At 35.1% G+C, this 17,370-nt stretch overlaps 1 protein-coding gene across 3 annotated transcripts in view; it reads left to right on the forward strand.

The window, feature by feature from the left end:
- The window catches only part of LRRK2 (leucine rich repeat kinase 2), a 194,561-nt gene that overhangs the window by 85,384 nt on the left and 91,807 nt on the right, over positions 1-17,370 (forward strand). For all 3 annotated transcript variants that reach the window (XM_043446342.1, XM_043446341.1, XM_043446340.1), the window contains exons 24-28: positions 3,084-3,334; positions 3,617-3,765; positions 7,938-8,031; positions 10,816-11,002; positions 12,114-12,295. In XM_043446342.1, coding sequence (XP_043302277.1) covers positions 3,084-3,334; positions 3,617-3,765; positions 7,938-8,031; positions 10,816-11,002; positions 12,114-12,295 — 863 coding nt within the window. The remainder of the gene's footprint in view (positions 1-3,083; positions 3,335-3,616; positions 3,766-7,937; positions 8,032-10,815; positions 11,003-12,113; positions 12,296-17,370) is intronic.

Below are 17,370 nucleotides of genomic sequence, written 5' to 3' on the forward strand. Positions count from 1 at the left end.
TGACTGTGGCTTAGATCATGAACTCCATATTGCAGAATTCAAAATTAAATTGAAGAAAGTAGGGAAAACTTTCAGTAGACCATTCAGGTATGATCTAAATCAAATCCCTTACAATTATACAGTGGAAGTGACAGACAGATTCAAGGGATTAGATCTGATAGAAAGCCTGAAGAACTATTGATGGAGGTTCGTAACATTGTACAGGGGGCAGTGGTCAAAACCATCTCCAGGAAGAAATGCAAAAAGGCCAAAGGGTTGTCTGAGGAGGCCTTACAAATAACTGAGAAAAGAAGAGAAGCAAAAGGCAAAGGAGAAGACAAAAGATATACCCATATGAATGCAGAGTTCCAAAGAATAGTAAGGAGAGATAAGAAGCCTTCCTCAATGAACAATGCAAAGAAATAGAGGAAAACAATGGGAAAGACTAGAGATCTCTTCAAGATAAATAGAGATACCAGGGGAACAATCATGCAAAGATGGGCACAATAAAGGACAGAAATGATACAGACCTAACAGAAGAAGAAGACATTAAGAAGAGGTGGCAGGAATACACAGAAGAACTGTCCAAAAAAGATCTTAATGATCTGGACAAGCATGATGGTGTGATCATTCACCTAGAGCCAAACATCCTGGAGTGTGAAGTCAAATGGGCCTTAGGAAGAATCACTACAAACGAAGCTAGTGGAGGTGATAGAATTCCAGCGGAGCTATTTCAGATCCTAAAAGATGATGCTGTTAAAGTGCTGCATTCAATATGCCCTCAAATTTGGAAAACTCAGCAGTGGCCATAGGACTGGAAAAGGTGTTTTCATTTCAATCCCAAAGCAGGGCAATGCCAAAGAATGTTCAAAATGCCACACAATTGCACTCATTGCGCATGCTAGCAAGGTCATACTCAAAATTCTCCAAGTTAGGCTTCATTAGTATATGAAACAAGAACTTACAGATGTACAAACTGAATTTAGAAAAGGCAGAGGAACCAGAGATCAAATTGCCAACATCAGTTGGATCATAGAAAAAGCAAGAGAATTCCAGGAAAACATCTACTTCTGCTTCATTGGCTACACTACAACCTTTGACTGTGTGAATCACAGCAAACTGGAAAGTTCATTTGAAAGAGGAGGTTATAAAATAAAACATGAAGCAACCTAGATGCCCATCAGCAGACGAATGGATAAGGAAGCTGTGGTACATATACACCATGGAATATTACTCAGCCATTAAAAAGAATTCATTTGAATCAGTTCTAATGAGATGGATGAAACTGGAGCCCATCATACAGAGTGAAGTAAGCCAGAAAGATAAACACCAATACAGTATACTAACGCATATATATGGAATTTAGAAAGATGGTAATGATAACCCTGTATGCAAAACAGAAAAAGAGACACAGATGTACAGAACAGACTTTTGAACTCTGTGGGAGAAGGTGAGGGTGGGATATTTCGAGAGAACAGCATCGAAACGTGTATATTATCTAGGGTGAAACAGATCACCAGCCCAGGTTGGATGCATGAGACAAGTGCTCTGGGCTGGTGCACTGGGAAGACCCAGAGGGATCGGGTGGAGAGGGAGGTGGGAGTGGGGGTCGGGATGGGGAATACATGTAAATCCATGGCTGATTCATGTCAATGTATGGCAAAAACCACTACAATATTGTAAAGTAATTAGCCTCCAGCTAATAAAAATAAATGGAAAAACAAAAAAACAAAAAAACATGTATTATTACATGATTATTTTATGGTTAACTCTTATTTACATTAAAATGTATTTCTATAATATGTATATAAATTATATACTTATAAGTATTTAATTACATACTTATGTATAATATTATGACTTCCTCTGTCCTTGGGATTCTCTAAGCGAGGTTACTGGAGGGGGTGCCATGCCCTCCTCCAGGGAATCTTCCTAATGCAGGGATTGAACCCATGTCTGTTATGTCTCCTTCATTGGCAGCAGGTTCTTTACCATTAGTGCCACCTAGGAAGTCCACAATATAAATAAATATATAATATTTATATCACATAAATGTGATATATATGATATAAATATATAATATAAATGTCATTTATATATTATTCAAATGTTTACATTTATATAACATTCATACATTATATATTATATGCTATATAATTTATGATTATAATATGTACTGTATAAATTATAATATATATATTTATAATAATAAATTGTATATAATATATAAAATAACATGTTTTATATCATGTATTATTATTTTATAATTATAAGATAGTATTATATATTTATAATTGTATAGATAGCTTGTAATATAGATCATTATATATACTATAAATATGTTATATAATACATATTGTATATAACATATAACTTATATATTTAAAATTCATATATTATGCATAGTTTGTAAGACATATTTGTCTATAGTACAAATTTAAAAGATTTATATATAATTTATAATATATTTATGATGCATAATCATATAATTAATATATAATAATATAAATAAATGATAGAGTATAAACATTAGAAATATAACTAATATATAATTATTAGTAATATAATAAATATATAATATATTAAAAATAGAAAATAGACTTTTAATACAAAATGTTTTGTTTGAAAGAGGGGTTTATGAAATAACACATGTATTATATACATGACTACTTTATGGTTATATCTTACTTATATTAAAATGTTAAACAATATGTAAAAGCTAGAGAAAAATATATTCCCAGGATTATGTTGTACTGCTTATTCATTAAGTCATTTGTTCAAGTATTTGTTGAAGCCTATTATTATTCTTCCATTTTACTCATTGTAAGAATAATTTACCACAAAAACTGAATTAAACTCTAAACCTTATTTGGTGAGCCTGCTTTTGACTGTCCACCTATTAGTATTTTTCCTGTCTTTACCCATTTTATAGCAGAGCAGATAGGACTAGTGAGTATATGGAAGTTGTCTTGTCAATTGCATTTTCAATTTTTTGGAAAAATCTTAATGGTTGTAGTTACCAGAGATATGGAAGACAGAAATATTAGCTAGATTTAAGTTTTTCAGATGGTTCATTTAAAATTTAAAAAATTTTGTCTTTTCAGACTCTGAAATGTTTAACACATTTGGATCTGCATAGTAATAAATTTACATCGTTTCCCACTTACTTGTTGAAAATGAATTGTATTGCTAACCTTGATGTCTCTCGAAATGATATTGGACCCTCGGTAGTTTTGGACCCTGCTGTGACGTGCCCGACCTTGAAACAGTTTAACTTGTCGTATAATCAGATATCTTCTCTTCCTGCAAACCTTGGGGACGTGGTAGAGAAATTGGAACAGCTCGTTTTAGAAGGGTAAGCATGGAGTTCATTGAAGACAAAAAGGTTGCCTCACATTGAAGTTTCATAAGGTTGACACACAGTGACATTGTTTCCATAGTAATGAGTTTTACATGGTAGAGTGATAAAGAACTGAAACAATTCATAATACAGCTTCTATCAGTTGACTTAAATTTTTACAATTAATTTAAAAGTTAATAAATGTGCTTTGATGCTATTTTTGAAGATGGTTGACTGTATTTCTTCAAAGCCTGTGAATTTATGCAATTTAATCCTCACTTTGTCTCTTATGACTAGAAATAAAATATCAGAAATATGTTCCCCTTTGAGCCTGAAGGAACTGAAGATTTTAAACCTTAGTAAAAACCACATTTCATCTCTATCAGAGGACTTCCTTGAGACTTGTCCTAAAGTGGAGATTTTAAGTGCCAGAATGAATTTTCTTGGTAAGTGCTTTTTATGAGACTTCTCTTTCCAGTCAGTTTGAGTGTTATATGGGTCAAATGGAACAAATAAAAGTAACCACATGAGTCCTGTATGAACATTTTAGGTGGGGATTTAAAGGTGGTGTTTCAGTTAAATATTATGCTAGAGTTTTAAATACAAAGTTTGCAGGTTGGTGATAAAAAGAAATGAGCTGTCAAGCTGTGAAATGTAGAGGGAACTTAAATGCATATTGCTAAGTTAAAGAAGCCAATCTGAAAAGATTACACACTGTATAATTTTAACTCTATGACATTTTGGGAATGGCAAAGCTAACAACCAGCAATTTCCAGGATCTTGGAGTGAGGGAGAGAGTGTTGGCTATCCATAGAATTCTCCAGGCAAGAATACTGGAGTAGGTAGCTGTTCCCTTCTCAAGGGGCTCTTCCCAACCCAGGGATTGAACCCAGGTCTCCTGCTTTGTGGGTAGATTCTTTACCATCTGAGCCACCAGGGAAACCCAGGACTACTTGAGTGGATGGGCTATCCCTTCTTCAGGAGAATCTTCCCGACCCAGGAATTGAACCAGAGTCTCCTACATTGCAGGCGGATTCTTTACCAGCTCAGCTACCAGGGAAGCCCTGTCAAAGAGGAAACTATTGTAAATGAAGAGTGAACTCTGTTGTAAACTGTGGACTTTTAATTAATAATATTGGCCCATCAGTTATAACAAATATACCAAACTATTCTATTCTAGGGCTTCCCTGGTGGCTCAGATGGTAAAGAATTTGCCTGCAATGTGGGAGACCTGGGTTCAATCCCTGGGTTGGGAAGATCCCCTGGAGGAGGGCATGGCAACCCTCTCTAGTATTCCTGCTGGGAGAATCCCCATGGGCAGAGGATCCTGTGGGCTACAGTCCATGGGGTTGCAAAGAGTTGGACACGACTAAGCAATTAAGCACACAGCACATCCTATTCTAGGTGTTCATAATGGGGAAAAGGTGTATGTGTGTGGGCTGGTGGTGGAGAGGGGAAAAGGTGAATATGGGAGAACTTTGTATTTTCCTCTCAATTTTTCTGTAAACCTAAAACTGCTCTAAAAATTAGTCTAGTTTTAAAATTCTAAAATATTAAAAATTATATTATGCTATTTAACATGCTATTATTGTCATAGGCTAAAATGTCAATATCTTATGAAAAGTGTTAGTCGCTCAGTTGTGTCCAACTCTTTGTGACCCCGTGGACTGTAGTAGCCTGCTGGGCTCCTCTGTCCAAGGGATTCTCTAGGCAAAAATACTGGAGTGGGTTGACATTCCCTCCTCAACCCAGGGGGATCTTCCTAACCTAGGGATTGAACCCGGGTCTCCTGCACTGCAAGCAGATTCTTTCCCACTGAGCCACCAGGGAAGCCCAAGACTGCAGTATCTTGGAGTGCAAGTAGTCATTAATCTGTGGTTCTGTGATTATACTAAAATTTCAATATGGCTGCCTGAGAAGGTTGAAGCAGAATTACTGGGTTTCCTACTGAAATTGGTTCAGCAGTTTTCTGGAGTATATGTGCTATTATTATTTTTTAGGAATCAAATTAATCTTTTAGAAGTTTTCAATTAGTTAGCTTTATGTGTATTCATTGAGCTCTTGCTCTGTTCAAAATATTATAATCACGGGCTATATGATTGTCACTTTTGTTAAAAATCCTGGAATACTCTATGTTCTCTTAGCATGTGAGACAGCAGGGGTTTATGTTCACTTTAGCCTGTCTGCAAATTCTAATATTGAGGAACAAAGTACTTTTATGGTAATAAATAAGAACTTTCCCCCTATTTTAGCTTCCTTAATGGAGGCCATATATACCTTGCCACCCACATACCTATTCTATACCTGACTTGGTAAAATAATTTTTAATTCTATTAAATAGCAGAATATACTTTGAGTACTTTAAAATATTTTATTTTTATATATTTTTGAGAAACTACTAACAATAAAATCCATATTCATTTACATAGAATTACTTTCCTTCTCTTTCCCTTCCTTTCACCCTCTTGAATATTGACCTTGCTCTTACCATGAGCCTGAAACTGGGTATAGAATTATTCATTCACTAATGAGCAAAGCAATTCAGACTCTGTCCTTAAGGAACATGTAGTTAAGTTCAGAAGACAGACAGTAAGTAATGATAGAACAAATGAGTGTAATTGTGTATTGTGCTAAGTACTATGATGATAAGTTTCAAGATGCTATGAGGGTACCTCAAGGGGATCTGATAAAAATTGTGGAGAAGGGAAGTGTCTGTGTTTGTTGCATTTAATTGGATCTAGAAAAAGGAGCATCTGAGGGACCCTGGGCTATGTGTATGGTCAATGTGTCATCTCAGCTGAATCTCACAAAAGTCCCATAGGATAGGACAAGTATGACCTCTGCTTGACTAATTGAGGAAATTGAAGCACTGAGATTTTTTGTGAAATGTTCAGGAACATAGAATTAATTAATTAGTTGTTTCAGGAATCCTCTTTCTTTGCACGACACAAATTTAATAGTTGTAGAAGTGGCCTTGTATTTGGAAAAACACCCTATGGAGGCGATAACCTCATTGGAACCCTAACCATTAAAAATTCCTCTGTGAAATGAATTTTCAGTTCTTTGATTTTATGAGTCTTTCTCATATGGAATGAGAAAGCTCAAGAATCTCTGGACCTAAAGACTCTTAATTCCTAAGTAGAGAATTACTTCTATTATACTAATTTATTTTGCTACAAATACTCTTTGGAAATAGGTAAGGTATAGCATGTACCTTTCTGCTTTTAGGAAGACAGCTTCTAGTAATGTCCTGGAACACTTTGACCTTTAAAGACTTTCTTGATAAAGGATAACCCATATTATTAACCTTGAAAATGCTAAGAAATAATTTCTCAAACCACTTTCACAGAACCACTGATTTTCAGATCGCTAAACAATCTCAGACTTCATCTGATTTAGGTGCACTTTTACAGATGACAAAAAAGGAAGTATGATTTATTTAGTTTCCAAAATTATGTTCCATAGAATTTTATTCCTTGGAGGTACCTCGTATTAATACTGTATTTCCTTTTTGGAAATTCATAAAATACATCAAAATGTTGACAGCTTTGGTGTGGCTTCCCTGGTGGCTCAGACAGTAAAGAGTCTGCCTGCAATGCGGGAGACCTGGGTGTTGACAGCTTGGAGATATTTCACTTTATTTTGCCTAATGCTTCCCCATTCTCTTAAGATCATATGATCAAAGAATCCTTATATTAAGTAACATCCATAATTATTCAATGGACTTTCCTGGTGGCTCAGATGGTAAAGAATCTGCCTGCAATGCAGGAGACCTGGGTTCGATTCCTGGGTCAGGAAGATATGCTGGAGAAAGGAATGGCAACCCATTCCAGTATTCTTGCCTGGAAAATGCCATGGACAGAGGAGCCTGGCAGGCTACATTTCATGGGATCGCAAAGAGTCAGACACGACTGAGTGACTATCACTTTCAATTTCATTTTCATAATTATTCCATAGAATATTCTTTACAAGATGGTTTTAAAGAGAATTTTTATATCATGCTGTGGTTAGTAAGATATTCCAAAATGGTTTTTTAAACTTACTTCAGTGATTTGAATGAACATATATTATATATAGGGCTTCCCAGGTGGTGCAAGTGGTAAATAACCCACCTGCCAATGCAGGAGACATAAGAGACTCCTGGATCTCTGCGTTGGGAAGATTCCCTGGAGGAAGGCATGGCAACCCACTCCATTATTTTTGCCTGAAGAATCCCATGGACACGGGAGCCTAGCCGGCTACAGTTCATAGGTTTGCAAAGAGTAGTACATGACGGAAGCTACTTAGCATGCTTGCATGCATGCATAATATATGTCACATAACATCATACATACTTTGAAATGAATATTCTGATGATTTCTCCTTTGTGCAGACGTGAGAAGAATTTATATTTAGACACTTGCAGAGCTTTCAGGTTAGAAGATTCTAATTATGGTGTATTATTTTAATATTTTGTGGTAGTATTAACTAATTTTAAAAATAAAACTTTTTATTGTCAGGGTGAGAATGGAAATTAAATTACATGTCAGATCACTGATAGCTGTCTTAGTGTGGAATCTGGTAGAAATCTAGTTAAAGTGATTAAAATGTTCATTAACTCACCTTTATTTTCTCTTAGCTGCTATGCCTTTTTTGCCTTCTTCTATCACAAGCCTAAAATTATCTCAAAACAGATTCACGTGTGTCCCAGAAGCAATTTTACATCTCCCACAGTAAGTTTATTATTTTAATTTTAAAAACTACATGAGCTGGAACAGAACTTTCAGAAACTTGGTTTTAGCTTAGACATATAAATGTAATAGATTTCTAAATCTACTAAGCTTAATGTTTTAAAATCTATGAATGTTTGATTTTTATTAGACAAAAGACCTAAGTTGTTGTTTGGACTTTTAAACTTTTATTTTAATTTAATGTGTTGTTGCATAGAAACAATTGAAGAGTAATTAATGGTTACATTATTGTAATCAAATGAGATTGTACTGGCTGTCACGTTAACTTTTAAAATTTCACTTGCTTTGGGGATTATGTTGCTAAGATACTGTTAACTTCGAAATTATATTTCAGTTATGTTTGAATGACATTTTTGGTGGAAATTTATGTAGTTTCAGGTATTTGGGAATATTTTTAGTTAATTTCTTTAAAAATAAAGCTTCCTGTTAACTACAAATTCGGGTATTAAATGGCTTTCAAAGGTGTTGTCGTCTTAAATAACTATTCTACTAGTGTTATATATTATAAGCAAAATCCATAAAGGTACATGTGCATATATATATATATATACATATACAGGTAAATAATAGTTGTAATTTAGCGATGGAAGGTGTGAGATAGATATATAGTAGTCAATTTAAAACTAGCATTAAAATGTGTGGAACACTGTTCTAATTGCTTAAGAGTGGATCATATCTTTAATCTTCCTAATAATCCTATGAAATATCAGTAGTTGCTGTTATCATCTCTTCTTTATAATGAAAACACTGTTTCATTAAAGAGAGGAAGTAACTTGCCCAAAGTCATACTTCAAACCACCACACTGGTAGTTTGATTTCAGACTCTTAATTCTGACATACAAGCACCTATAGAATATAGATGGTCTTATATTTTAAACATAATGCTTTTCTGAAAACATGTTTGGACACCACTTATTTATAATAATTGATTAGGAGATTAATGTCATAAGGAAGGTTTCTTCCCAGAGAGCTAGAAATTTATCCAGTCCCTAATTACACTGTACCTTCAGGCACCATCTTCAGGCATACATTTCCAGTGTTTATATGTATTTCTTTAAATTTATTGTCTTGTTTCACAAATGAGCATGTACTTGGCCACCTTTAGACTCCAAGCTTAGTTTTAAAGCCAAGAGGCACTGCCTTTGAACAACTTGACGACTGTCATTTTTGTCTCAGTTGCATTGTTGGTCACACATACGTGTCTTACCTTTCATATAGTCAAATTAATTTTATTGCTTTCAACATTTTTATAAGGTAACTAGAGCAAAATCTAATATCATTTACAAAGTAGAGCAAAAATGTTGCTTTATAGATCTGAATCTTGGTCTAGCAGAGCTTAGAATTTATCATGCTTCAAATTTGCTGGGTGAAAGGAATCAGTAACAGTAGTAAAAGTCCAGGCAACCTTTTACATAGTCAAATATACCACAGTTGCTATCTTTAGTCTTTCTACACATGTAAACTTATATGTGACATGTGTTTTCCTGCTATTTCTTACAAACTTTGCTTCCCTGGTAGCTCAGACGGTAAAGCGTCTGCCTGCAATGCAGGAGACCTGGGGTTCAATTCCTGTTTTGGGAAGATCCTCTGGAGAAGGCAATGGCACCCCACTCCAGTTCTCTTGCCTGGAAAATCCCACGGGCGGAGGAGCCTGGTAGGCTACAGTCCATGGGGTTGCAAAGAGTCGGACATGGCTGAACGCTTCATTTTCTTTTTGGGTAGCTATTCCTGCGTGAAAGCAACACGTTTTCATTGAGGGCCTACTGGATACAAGATATCATGCTCAGTGTTATGGTATTTTTCACACTGAGACAAGCTGGTAAAAGTGATAATAAACTCGAGGACCTGACCTCTGAAAGATCCCTCCAGATTTGAATGAGATTGAAGAGAGAAATGGAAGCTACATATTTGTGAATCTTGTATAGAAGGCAGGAATTTTGACTGTTTTTGCATTTGTTAATTATGATTTCTCATACATCGTAAATGTTTGTAAAATACGATCTTTCATTCTGATTGACATTTTTATATTTCTCAAGTAGGGAAATTAGACCTCAATTTTGTTTTCACTGGGCCTTATTTAAATGTTCCTATTAAGACATGCCTCTTTTTCCTACCGTATATACCTTTACATATACAAAAAACTCATACCTTTGAATTCATATATAAGTTTTTTTAAAATTTTATGATCTTTTAATTAATTTCTTTTAACTGAAGCATGATTACTTACAATATTGTGATAGTTTTAGCTATATGTCGAAATGAATCAGCCATGGGTGCCCATGTGTCCCCCCATCCTGAACGCCCCCTCCCACCTCCCTCCCACCCCATCCCTCTGGGTTGTCCCAGAGCAGTGGCTTTGAGTGCCCTGCTTCACGCTTCAAACTTGCACTGGTCATCTTTTTACATATGGTAATGCATATGTTTCAGTGCTGTTCTCTCAAATCATACCACCCTTGCCTTCTCCCAGAGAGTTAAAAGCCTGTTCTTTACATTTCTGTCTCTTTTGCTGCCTTGCACTTAAGATTGTTGTGACCATCTTTCTATATTTCATATATATACGTTAATATACAGTGGTGTTGTTTCTCTTTCTGACTTGCTTCTCTCTGTATAATAGGCTCCAGTTTCATCCGCCTCATTAGAACTGACTTAAGTAGTATTAGTTTTAAAATTATATCTTATTCTCACTCTGCTGAAAGTTATTTGTGATGTTATTTCATGTATTTAGGAAATACTCATTTGATTTTTATTCTCGATGTATTGTTTCAGTCTGCGGTCCTTAGATATGAGCAGCAATGATATTCGATATCTACCAGGTCCTGTGCACTGGAGATCTTTGAACTTAAGGGAACTCTTGTTTAGTCATAACCAGATCAGTATCTTGGACTTGAGTGAGAAAGCATGTGCATGGTCTAGAATAGAGAAACTACATCTCTCTCATAATAAACTGAAAGAGGTAAAGAGATCATATTTATTTAAAATTATTGCCAATTTGAAAAAATGTGCTTTTGTAATGTCTGTTATCAAAGATGATCATTTCAAAATCTGTTATTTGACACTGCTGAATTACTTTTTGAGTAAGATCTACTCCTACCCCGAAGTAAATGGGTATACTAACATGCTTAATTTCCTTAAAGATTGCCTTTTGTACTCTCTTTTATTTTGAATATATATATATTTATATATGTTTAATTACAGATACTTGTAATGCTTTAATTGTGTCAATTTATCATGAAATCTCTCATCTGTTAACAGACTCTCAGACATGCTGCATTTCTCAAGTTTCACCAGGCAATATATAGCCTTCGTTCTTCAGCTGACATTGTTTTCCACATTCTTAAATTTCTGTATTCTTCCATCATACTCACCCACCCCCTCATCCAAATGGACCAGTCTTTATTATAAATCTGAAATTGACTATCCATTCATCCCAGAAAACATATTTTTTGCCAGCTTCAAGCCTATTGCCTATAAAAGCCAGAGAGTAATGTGTCTGAAACCATGAGGTTCCAGAATAACTGCATAATTTTGGTACCTAGATTTTTTGCATCAGATTATTGTTAGCTATTATAAAAATAATGAGTATTGCTTAAAAATTTGGAATATTGCAATTATTATGCCACCTAAGGTTTAAACATTTAGTTGTATTTTGAGAATGTTAAATTATATGTAAATTTGTGATGATTAGATCTTTGGTTTTACTGAAGAACATAGTGAGAGGGAATAGCCTGAAACCACTGATGATTGGATTTGGATACATATAAAAATCTTCTTTATTTCAATGTTGTGAAGCGATGAAATATGCTTCCAAGGGAGAATGGGTTTTAAAAGATTATAAACAAATGCCATAGATTGTTTTGGGTAAGTCCTTTATATTTATGTTTTCAGACATTTTTGATGGAAACTATGACAAACCTTTGGAAAGTTTTAGAACTCTGTTGGAAGGCTGTACCGTTTGCTCATAGATTCTCTGAGCCTCTCTTGTTTTCTAGTAGCATCTTGTTTTTTTGGCAGCACACTTTTCTTCCTTCCCACCAACAGCATTTGCTCTTTTTTATTTCATTAAGATTCCTCCTGAGATTGGCTGTCTTGAAAATCTGACATCTCTTGATGTTAGTTACAACTTGGAACTGAGATCCTTTCCCAATGAAATGGGGAAATTAAGCAAAATATGGGATCTTCCTTTGGATGAACTGCATCTTAATTTTGATTTTAAACATGTAGGATGTAAAGCCAAAGACATCATAAGGTTAGATAATTTTATTTTGATTTTTTTTCTTTTTTTACTAAATTTGTTTCTGATGTACTTTTCTGGTTACTTTGGTGGATATATAGTTACAATTCATAAAAAAGAATGTATAGGACCATCTAGCATGATGTACTGTATGTCATTTGCCTTTTACTTAGTGAATGGGTTTATTTGGTGCTACTTAAGAGCTTTTTATTTCCTCCTGGCCAAGTTAAGTTTGAGAAAATGACTTCTCCTTATTATGCTTTTCAGTAGAAATGGACTGTAAAAGGAAATTATTAATCTTTGTTCTCTTATTTCCAATTATCAATCTGATGAAATAGAGCAGAATATAATGGCTTCTCGATCTGGGTTTCATGTAGGAAGTGTTTATCATATGTCTATTATATCTTAAAGCATTATAGTTACTTAAAGGATATAAAATTGCTTCTGTTTTGCCTATGAAGCTGATAACCTACTCAAACTGATCATTTTTGAAACCACCAAAATGTTCAAGTATGCTTGTTTCTGATTTTATACTTTATGAACTTCAAGTTAATAATGAACTTTATTCTATTCTTTGTTATCATTTGACCATGTTAGTCTTGTTACCTACCCATAAAATCATGTTCTTATTTCCACAAACTGCTCCTATCTACATTTATCTTACAGGTTTCCGCTCAGTTATCACCTCTCTATGTATCCTTGACTTGCCTATAATATCCACTAAGTCAAGGACCATGGCTGTGTTTACTCTCTGATTCATTCATGGCACCAAACACAGAGTCTGGCATACAATTAATAATTGTTGCATTATCAGTGAACTTGTAGTTCCTAATTACCTAGTTATCTAGTTACCTAATTCTCTTCTTTAAGTTTTGTTAATTTACATTTAACTTTCTATTTATGATCAAAGTGTTTGTCAGCAGCTATGCTAAAAAACATGACTACCCCTCATCCTACATAATTATTTCCCATGATTTTCCTTCCTGAAACTGGAAAAGATGCTTATATAAAATTTGTTCAATTCTTACTAAACATTTAGTTGTAAGAAGTTTTCAGAGTATTATGCTATCAAGCTACTGTGTAACTTAAATATTTTTAAAACTTTTTAACATTTTTAGAGAGAACATAGACCTGGGATAATTTAGAAATTGTAGTTCTCACTTGCTTCTTTGAAGAATGACAAAGAATGGTGAAGTCTTAATAAATAGATATTTGGAACATTGATTTTCTTATTTATTAGTGATGCAGATTATCAAGAATGTTGCTCAGAGTCCTATTAATTGGGAGAATGAATCAGTTAATATTCCCTAAGATTCACTTATGATTTAGTTTACTATTCTAATTTTGAACTGTGGCAACTTTATCATAGTTAAATGTATTTTTCTGTATCCATTTTATTTTTGAGAACATTTACATGTTCTGTTAATTTAAAGGTGGTATTGTTAGCCACTTGTAGCACTTCTAGTAAGTTTCAATTACTTTTGCATTAAGATTGTTAGGAATAGCAACATATTATCTGCTGATAGTAAAATCATTTATGTGTATCAGTGTAATTTAACCAATATGCTCTTCCTTTCCATGTACATTATATGTATGCATGTACAACATGTATGAATATATACATTATGTGTACCATATATGAATACATGTACCAAATAGAACCTCACTATCAAGGATCAGTATAACAGTATGCTTATATACTCTACCTTGATGTCTTTGATATTTTTTGCTGAAATATAATTGCTTTACAATGTTGTGTTAGTTGCTACCGTAAAACATTGTGAAGCAGCTATATGTGTACATGTATCCACTCCCTCTTGAGCCTCCCCCCGCCATTCCACCCATCTAGGTCATCACGGAGTATTGATCTGAGCTCCCTGTTATATAGCAGCTTCTCACTATTGTAAGCAGGATAGTATATATATGTCAGTACTGTTCTCTCCATTCATCCTGCCTCTCCTTCCCCACCGTGTTTCCACAAGTCTATTCTCTGTGTCTGTCTCTATTCTTGCCCTGCAAATAGGTCCATCAGTACTATTTTTCTAGGTTCCATATATATGCGTTAATATATGATATTTGTTTTTCTCTTTCTGACTTACTTCGTTTTTTATGACAAGCTCCAGGTTCATCCACATCACTTTAACTGACTCAATCTCGTTCCTTTTCATGACTGAGTAACATTCCATTGTATATATGTACCACATCTTTACCTGTCATCTGTCGATGGACATCTAGGCTGCTTCTACGTCCTTGGTATTGTAAATACTGCTGCAATGAACATTGGGGTACATGTGTCTTTTTGAGTTATAATTTTCTCAGGGTATATAACCAGCAGTGGGATTGCTCCAAGGCCGAACCAGGAAGAATTAGAAAATATAAAAGACCAATTGTAAGTAATGAAATTGAAACTGTCATTAAAAACCTTCCAACACACAAAAGTCCAGCACCAGATGACTTCCCAGGCAAATTCTGTCAAACACTTATAGAAGAGCTAACTCTTATCCTTTTAAAACTTTTCCAAAATATTGCAAAAGGGGAAGCACTCCCAAATTCGTTCTTCAAGCCCACCGTCACCCTGATAATTAAAGCAGACGAAGATATTGCAAAAAAGATTCCTTCTCCAGGGAATCTCCCCGACCCAGGGATCAAACCTGGGTCTCTTTTACTGCAGGCAAATTCTTTACGTTCTTTACGGACTGAGCCTCCAGGAGAGACCTACCAAAAAAAAAAAAAAGAAAGAAAGAAAATTATAGACCAATATAACTGATGAACATGGACACAAAAATCCTCAACAAAATACTAGCAAACAGAATCCAACAACCAATTAAAAGGATCATATACCATGATCAAATGGAGTTTATCACAGGAATGCAAGGATTCTTTAGTATATACAAATAAATCAGTGTGGTATACCATATTAAAATAATAAAGAATAAAAATCATATAAGTATCTCAATAGATGCAGAAAAAGCTTTTGACAACATTCAGCACACGTTTATGACCAAAACTCTCCAGAAATGGGCATGCTGCTGCTGCTAAGTCTCTTTAATTTTGTCTGACTTTGTGCGACCCCATAGACGGCAGCCCACCAGGCTTCTCTGTCCCTGGGATTCTCCAGGCAAGAATACTGGAGTGGGTTGCCATTTCCTTCTCCAATGCATGCATGCATGCTAAGTCACTTCAGTTGTGTCTGACTCTGTGCGACCCTATGAGTAGCAGCCCACCAGGCTCCTCTGTCCACGGGATTCTCTAGGCAAGAATACTGGAAGAAGAATTTCCTTCTCCAGAAAATGGGCATAGAGAGAACTTACTCAACATAATAAAGGCCATATATGACAGACTCACAGCAAGCATCATTCTCAGTGGTGAAAAACTGAAAGCATTTCCCCTAACATCAGGAACAAGACAAGGATGTCCAGTCTCACCACTTATTCAACATAGTTTTGTAAGCCCTCACCATGGCAGTTAGAGAAGAAAAAGAAATAAAAGGAATATAAATTGAAAAGGAAGAAGTAAAACTGTTCGCAGATGACATGTTACTATATACAGAGAATCCAAAAGATTCTACCAGAAGACTGCTGGGACATTATCAATGAATTTGGTAAAGTTTCAGGATACAAAATTAATGCACAGAAATCTCTTGCATTCTATACACTAGCAACAAAAGAGTTAAAAGAGAAATTAAGAAAGTAATCACATTTACCATCACAACAAAAGAATAAATTACCTAGGAATAAATCTACCTAAGGAAGCAAAAGAACTATATTCAGAAAACTAAAAAACACTGATGAAAGAAATCAAAGAGAATACAAACTGATGGAAAAATACACCATGTTCTTCTATTGGAAGAATTGGTAGAATTGATAGAAAATTAATATACTACACAAAGCAATCTACAGATTCAGTGCAATTCCTATCAAATTACCAATGGCATTCTTCACAGAATTAGAGCAAAAGTTTTTATAGTTTGTATGGAAACACAAAAGACCCTGAAAAGCTAAAGTAATCTTGAGAAAGATAAATGGGGCAGGAGAAATCAGGTTCCCTGTCTTCAAACTATAGTACAAAACTATAGTAATCAAAACACTATAGTACATTACTGGGACAAATAATAGAAATATAGACCAGTAGTACAGGATAGAAAGCCCAGAGATAAACCCACATTTATGTTTATGGTCACCTAAACTATAATAGGTCTGTTCTCATTCCCATCCCTATGAAAGACAATCCCAAAGAATGCTCAAACTACTGCACAATTGCACTCGTCCCACACGCTAGTAAAGTAATGCTCAAAATTCTTCCAAGCCAGGCTTCAGCAGTACGTGAACCATGAACTTTCAGGTGTTCAAGCTGGTTTTAGAAAAGGCAGAGGAACCAGAGATTAAATTGACAACATCTGCGGGGTCATCGAAAAAGCAAGAGAGTTCCAGAAAAACATCTATTTCTGCTTTATTGACTATGTCAAAGCCTTCAACTGTGTGGCTCACAATAAACTGTGGAAAATTCTGAAAGAGATGGGAATACCAGACCACCTGACCTGCCTCTTGAGAAAACTGTGTGCAGGTCAGGAAGCAACAGTTAGAACTGGACATGGAACAACAGACTGGTTCCAAATTGGGAAAGGAGTATGTCAAGGCTGTATATTGTCACCCTGGTCACCTGCTTATTTAACTTATATGCAGAGTACATCATGAGAAACGCTGGGCTGGAAGAAGCACAAGCTGGAATCAAGATAGCCAGGAGAAATATCAATAACCTCAGATATGCAGATGACACCACCCTCATGGCAAAGTGAAGATGAACTAAAAAGCCTCTTGATGAAAGTGAAAGAGGAGAGTGAAAAAGTTGGGTTAAAACTTAACATTCAGAAAACTAAGGTCATGGCATCAGGTCCCATCACTTCATGGGAAATAGATGGGGAGACAGTCAAACAGAGAAGGACTTTATTTTTCTGGGCTCCAAAATCACTGCAGATGGTGACTGCAGCCATGAAATTAAAAGACGCTTACTCCTTGGAAGGAAAGATATGACCAACCTAGATAGCATATTAAAAAGCAGAGACTTTTTACTTTGCCAACAAAGGTCTGTCT

The sequence above is a fragment of the Cervus canadensis genome, chromosome 25, assembly GCF_019320065.1.
Source record: "Cervus canadensis isolate Bull #8, Minnesota chromosome 25, ASM1932006v1, whole genome shotgun sequence".
NCBI lineage: Eukaryota > Metazoa > Chordata > Mammalia > Artiodactyla > Cervidae > Cervus > Cervus canadensis.